Here is a 6813-nt window from a genome sequence, read left to right as displayed (position 1 = left end):
TGAGAAATGGGGTAATGCAAAATAATAGTGCAAATTAAAAATAGATCTAAATTAAATATTTCTGTAATTCAGTTATTATTAATAATATATATTAATGAAAGTAATGAAATGTGCACTTAGTATTTTTATTATTACATATCAATTATATTATATATCTCTCTCTCTGTTTCTTCTCTATGATATGATGTTATTTTAGAAGATGGTATGGCAGAGGTCATTACCCTTTCTCTGAGTCATACTGAAATTGCTTACTGTCATCACTTTACACAGGTCCTTGATGTGCATGTGTGTGTTTTTCTCAACACCGGTCACTCTGCTATTAATGAATGTTGATTCATTGTTATGTAACATTACACAATCTTAAAAGTGTAGATAATTGCAGTTCAAAATGTAACAAGTTCAGTCTTTCTTTTTGCTTAAAGTCAGCATGAATCGCCATTTACACCCTGTAATGTGGTGTATTTTTTTGTGAAATTGAATAGTTAATGAGAGAAAATATATGGTGGGAGTTGGATTGGACGATGTAAAGTGGACATTACTTACTATAATGGAGCTAGAAATTAAAGCAATTTTGCTAAAGCAGTGTGTAAATAGCTATTGGTCCTCATCAAATAGTCTTAAATAGTATGGACAATTTTATGTTTTGAATTGCATTCAATTGGGCCAGATTTGATTTCATGCTGACTTTAAAGGTAATGTGCTTTCGTAAGTATCTTTAATGTGCTCAAACAAAGAGAAATAGATAAATTGACAGCAAGATAGAACAAGTGAAAATATGTATAGAAAATATTTTATTCTCATAAATAATATTTTACAGCAATTTTACAAATTTTATCTTTGTGCTTTACAGTAGTAGCAATTTCCATGTGAAGAAATGATTTAAGTGAGGATGTTTCAGTCAGTGGATAATGACTATGATGTCTGCTGAGTACATCTGAAATAGGTTTAATTAGGGCTGTTTTTATAGAACGACCCTTAGAATGACCTTCAGACGTGTCTGTTCTTCCAAACCCTTCAGTGTGATAGAACTGCAAAGCTTCATTTGAACTTCACTATCAGTATTAAGGACTTAAAAATACTCCCTGTTCTCCAGATTTCTGTACTGTGCATGTCAAGATTTGTATTCAAACACTTACATGCACCAACACACATGAATATGTGTGTGTGTGCAATAGCGTGTTTGGGTGAATCACACAGAATCCGTCCTAAACATTTATTTCACCCCAAATTCAAAAGGAAAAAATATATATTTTGCATAAAATATGTGCTTATGTTCAGGTTTTGTATTTTTTTTTTTCAATCAATTCTCTGTGCTCTAATGCAAAAAAATATATATATTTTATTCTATTTTCTTTTTTTTTTTTTTTTTTTTTTTTTTTACAAATTGTTAAAATTCATATAATAGTTTTTATTGTACCAAAATAATTTTTACATTTTTTTACTGTAATTAAATTTTTTCCAATTTGTATACAATTATGTAATACAGTTATCAATTCAATCTTGTGATGCAAGAATAAATATAATTGCTTGATAATATTTCAAATTAAATGTCAGATTTTGTGTTTAATTACATTAATTTATATTTTCTTTTAATATCATGATAAAATGTTTTTTTTTTTAAATGGCATCATTTACATTATACAAAACATAATTTTTTCTTTAGATTTTGGTATTAAATGGGGAATTTCCTCATTTTTCAGGGTATTTCCTCATTTTGTCATGGACTGGTCTCTAGTCTTCAATCATGTAGTGGACCTGGAACTTTGGTTCTCAAGTCTGAAAAGCTATGCAAACACCCTTAAGCCAGTCTAAGATCTGCAAGGATTCATTTCCTCCTACTAAATGCAAATTTGAACTCGCTCACCAAGAGTCTGCTAACAGGAGGGAATCCATTAGCTCTATGGGGTAAGAGGCAAGAGATTAAATGCTCGTGCAGTAGAGGTGGATTTTCTTTATAATGGTAATTTATTCCATTTTTCTTTGTATTTGCCATGCATGTCTTAACCATATTTTAAGTGTAAATCAAGCCATGCTGCTGGCGTATATGATCACATCAGTCACGATCAGATTGTAACTAATCTCCGCAAGTAAACCATGCTAGTGTCTAAAAGAGGATTATTTCTCCTTAAAGGAATCAACTCTGTACAATCCTCATTATCATTCTCTCTCACGGTGAAAAAGTGCATTCTCTGATTATTATGACTCTTATTGCTGTGTTGCAGAGGCATGCGGTGACATCAGGGCTGTGTTTGTTATATTATGTTGTTAACTCTGTGGTTCAGGTGAAACATTACATCTGGGCTAGAAAAGCGTGGTGGGAATAATCTGTGTGAAATACAGCAGCAATGATTATTGCTTCAGAATCAGCTCAGGCTGATGCGTTACATTCCAGTTTACATGGATTTGCATTTGAGTATGTTATTATTGTTACTGTAACATTCATATGTCTTATTTAAAAATCAGTTCTGGGTTTCACAGGCCAGGGTACAAATGCTAACCCTTTTCCAATTTCTGCTCAGTGTTTGGAGTATAAGCAAAAGACCCATAATATTGAAGCTAATTGAGAATTATTGGTAAAAACATGCTCTAAAACATATAAAACAACACCTTAATGCGAATTATACCCATTTAATATTGTTTCTCTGATGTCTTGCTGACAGAATGAGATAATCATATCTCTCATGATATATATATATATATATATATATATATATATATATATATATATATATAATATAATTTTAAGAATCCTAGATGTTTTCGCCATACAAAATCTCCATACTGTACAAAAAGTAATTTTTTTTGTAACCGAAATAAATCTTCATGTACTTCGAACAGAGTTTGGAGCTTCTTTTTCTTTCTTTCTCCAACAAAGTCTATTTTCCTCACACAAAGGGGTTTATATTAAATGCATGATATGTCTGATATAGAACCTTGGTTGCGTTTTGGTTAAGTCATTCTTCTGAGTCCAGTTTTTCTCTCGCTCTGCTCTCAGGTAGTGGAGAAGCAGGTGACACTTCTCCTGTGGACCTGATAATGAACTCTCGAACCTGAGAATAATACACAGCATGCTAACATGTTCCATAACCACTCACAGTATGTTCATAAACAACAAACTCGCAACATGCTTCATTCTGAGTTTGTCAATCTCGTCACTTAGAGATGTGTGTCTCAGAAAATATACATACAAAGTTCATATATTCTATGATGTAGACAAAGATAATCAGGTTTGTTGGTGGTGTTCTGAATAGAGGGGCCAATGCATGAGACTCAATCTCTGTGTTCCCCCCTCGGACCTCATGGAAATTCAAGGTGGAGCTGATATGGAGGAGGGACACTGAAAAAAAAAAGAGTGAAATAAACAGCTATTTATATCTAAGCAAAGTGATTAACTGAACAGTCTCCTCCCAGACTTGCATTAGGAGCTTTATTTAATATAATAATAGAGGAGACTGGGACTAGCTGTCAACAACTTCAGTGAATATTTCTCAAGGTTGTTTTATTTTTACAAGGCCATTTCTTTATAGACACATACCTTACAGTTTTGGTTACTGATTTCACAGTTGACAGAGTGGGTATTAAATATATATATATATATATATATATATATATATATATTATATATATATATATATATATATATATATATATATATATATATATATATATTAGGCTGTTGACACCAAAGCCCAGTCTCTCCTATTGAACAACTAAAAGATTAGGATTTGTGCAGACATCACACCAGGCCTGGTGAGGTAATAATGCCACATCTTTAGTATTTAATATGTAAAAGCATCCAGGAAAGGGGTCGGAATTAGCTCTCTTAAACCATCAATTTTCTTCATTCATGAGTTTCTTTGTGATTAGATGTTTGCTGTCATTCTGAAAGTTCTTCACAACTGTGTTATGTACTGCGGTGTTGTGACAAATCATGTGTATTGATTACATCCATCAATTCATTTTGTAAAACACAGCTAAACTGCACTAGCTATCTGAATAATAATAGTGCACCCATGGTAATATGTTTTCTGGAAGACCCAATTGTTCACTAGGTCTTCCACTGTTGTTTTATAAAGCTTGGGTACTGCAGTCCAACAAGTCACTCATGAACTGAGGAGAAGATCCTTTCACATGACTTGCATCAACATCTACGAATTGAAGCTCATGCTACAGTGTTAACTCACGCTGCAACCCAATGCTCAAAGTGACGAAACATGCTCTATAGAGCAGTTTGTCCGTTTAGGGCTACTGTAGAAACATGGTGGCGACTTCCATATAAGGGGACCCGCGGTGTATGTAGAGAGAAATAGCTCAATCTAAGGTAATAAAACATAACGGTTCATTAAGAAAGATCTTTATACACCTCTGAAAACATAGTTATGTATATTATATTGTATTTCTGTAAATAGATAGTTGCAAATATTACACACTGCACCTTGAATGAATTAAAAATAAAAGCTCAAATCAATCCTTTTGAATGCTAAAAGTTAATTAAGGCATCACAACATTTATAATGTATAGTATGTAAAATAGATATTATGGTGGTAACCTTCATTTTCGAAGAAAATGTCCCCAAAAAAAAAAAAAAAAGGAAAAGTCCTGTACTTTGTGTTTACACTATTTTACTTCGTACTGCCTCACAAACGAAGGTCAGTACAGTGCTGCAGTTGTGCAAAGATTGCTTCTGAAAGAGGAATCAATGCCAACGCTTTGTGCACAAACATCCTGACTCCAGACAAAGTAAGCATCACGCATTATATTTAGTTTGAACTTCATAGCTCTCTGTAAGGCTAATGTTGCTAAAGCTAACATTGTCTCTGCCTGTTTTCACTAACGCTGCCTTCACAAGCTACCAGAATGATCCTGAATAGGAATGTGGTAGTTAAAAATTGTGTTTGGAAGCAATGTGAGGTCGATCACCACCAGTTATAACATAATAACAGTGATATGCCCGCGAGCATGAGCTCTTGAAGCTCTGCTCCGCACTTGTCTGAAAAGGGAGGTGGGAGCACCAGCTCATTTTCATTTAAAGTGGACATACACATAAACTGCACATTTTTGCTCACACCCTAAAAGTGGAAATTTCAACAAGCAATAAAAAATTATCTGTTGGGAATTTTGAGATAAAACCTCACATACACACTCTGGGGACATCAGAGAACAATTTAAAATATTGTATCAGTGCATTTTATGGCACCTTTAAATATTCAACATTGGCTGATATATATCCAATAAATCTGTAAGCCGATATATAGTGCATCCCTAAAACTGTACAATGCCATTGTTGTTTGGTTTTATTTTTGATTCTGTTGAGATGTGCATTGATGCAAGTCATGGCAAAGGACCTTAACAGCTGTCACACTTTAAAACCCCTGTAGAGCTCATTAGTTTCTCCAGTAACGCGTACAACTCTTGGGATAGTAGTGATTTGTCATTGTACAAACACGTTTGTCTAAAGTAATTCACCAAAGCTGCCTGGGGTTTTTATGGTTCCATAGCTTCTCCAGTCTTTTGTCAAGCAACTTATCTCCACACCACCATGTGTTTGGGTAAGACGCTTAGCTCTGTGATTCCTGATAAAGGCTCGTGTTTGAGGGCGAGTTGACCAATAGGAAGGAGCGCAACAGATCCCTATACCAGGAAGACTGTAGAGCACAAACAGCAGTGTGTGTGTGTCTGTGTGTGTGAGTGAGTGACAGAGAGAGGGGAAGACTTGCTACATGAGTGGGATCTTGAAGGGCCCGAACTTGAAGTTGGGGACGGTGCATTGCCATGACAACCATCAGTCGGAGTAGGCCCTGCGGCAAGAGCTCTCACTGTCTGTCAGCCTTGCAGGACGAAAACAGAGAGCAGTTCGACATAAAGAGTGTCTGCGTGACAACTAACACAACTTCACTTTGGTATCACAGATGCTCTGCCATGGGATAAGACATCCTCTTTTTCGTTCCAGTGTCTTATTTCATCCTTTCCCTCACTCATTCTCTCTCATACACACACTCTCTCAGAGAGTCTGTCATGCTTTTTGCTAGCACAATGGGTTCCATTTTTTCGTTTTTTATCCTTTCACAAAGAAAGTCTCTCAGTCATTTCCCTTTCGAGATGAAAGATGCTTACCTCATTTTCTTTAAGGGAACATGTCCTCCTTGTCTGTGTCTGGTGATGTAGGCCGTGAGATCTGGAAGAGCGACATGGGAGAGGTCGGAGTCTTTCTGCTCCTTAGCAACCTCAACACCTCAGCAACCTGTGTCTCCAAGGCAACCATTCGGTTACCGAGTGCAGACAGCTCCTCTTTAAGTTCAGTCCGGAGTTCCAGGAGCGAGGCATGCAGCGTGTGTTCGGGAATTGGTGGGATCGGGGGAGATTTTCCGTCGGGCTGGACCGGGCTTCGGTCTACAGGGGTGAGGGCACCACCTTCGTCCAGCCGGAGGTCGCTTTTGGTGATGCCACTGTCACAGGAATCGGTCTTCTTCAGTCCACTGGGCTCCGAAATCTTTCTAGAATCGCTTCGCTCTGGCAAAGTCTCCATTGATTCAGCTTTTGGAACGTTTCCCCAGCTTTCTGGCTTTGCCATGCTCTCCCTAAACCTCGCCCATCCTCGTGCACGTGGCTCTGCTGTCCGAGGGACATTTGGGGCAGGGGCGCTAAGCTTAGCCTGGTCAAATGGACCCAGGGTACGGTTTTTGCTCTGGTGGGACGGGATAGGTGTGGCAGGGATCTCGGTTACCGTGATGATGCTTGTGGTGGCAACTACATCTTGGCTGATGACTTCGTGGTGGATTTGGCCCTTCTCGAGATCAGAGTCATTGGTATTGG

At 36.9% G+C, this 6813-nt stretch overlaps 1 protein-coding gene across 1 annotated transcript; it reads right to left on the bottom strand.

The window, feature by feature from the left end:
* Window positions 1–5078: 5078 nt before the first annotated feature.
* On the bottom strand, window positions 5079–6804 carry LOC113076145 (potassium voltage-gated channel subfamily H member 1-like). Its single transcript, XM_026248812.1, has 2 exons — window positions 6115–6804; window positions 5079–5828 (listed from the first exon to the last, which is right to left on the bottom strand). Exon 1 carries the CDS (start codon window positions 6569–6571, stop codon window positions 6125–6127), a length of 447 nt encoding a protein of 148 aa, XP_026104597.1. The 5' UTR covers window positions 6572–6804; the 3' UTR covers window positions 5079–5828; window positions 6115–6124.
* Window positions 6805–6813: the final 9 nt, after the last annotated feature.

The sequence above is a fragment of the Carassius auratus genome, unplaced genomic scaffold, assembly GCF_003368295.1.
Source record: "Carassius auratus strain Wakin unplaced genomic scaffold, ASM336829v1 scaf_tig00019049, whole genome shotgun sequence".
In the NCBI taxonomy this organism is placed as follows: Eukaryota; Metazoa; Chordata; class Actinopteri; order Cypriniformes; family Cyprinidae; genus Carassius; species Carassius auratus.
The sequence above is the reverse complement of the archived record's forward strand: the minus strand, read 5'-3'. Positions and strand labels throughout refer to the sequence as shown.

Bases quoted from the DNA above. Each gene is read 5' to 3' on its own strand.
- LOC113076145 (XM_026248812.1), bottom strand. From the start codon at position 6,571: ATGGCAAAGCCAGAAAGCTGGGGAAACGTTCCAAAAGCTGAATCAATG.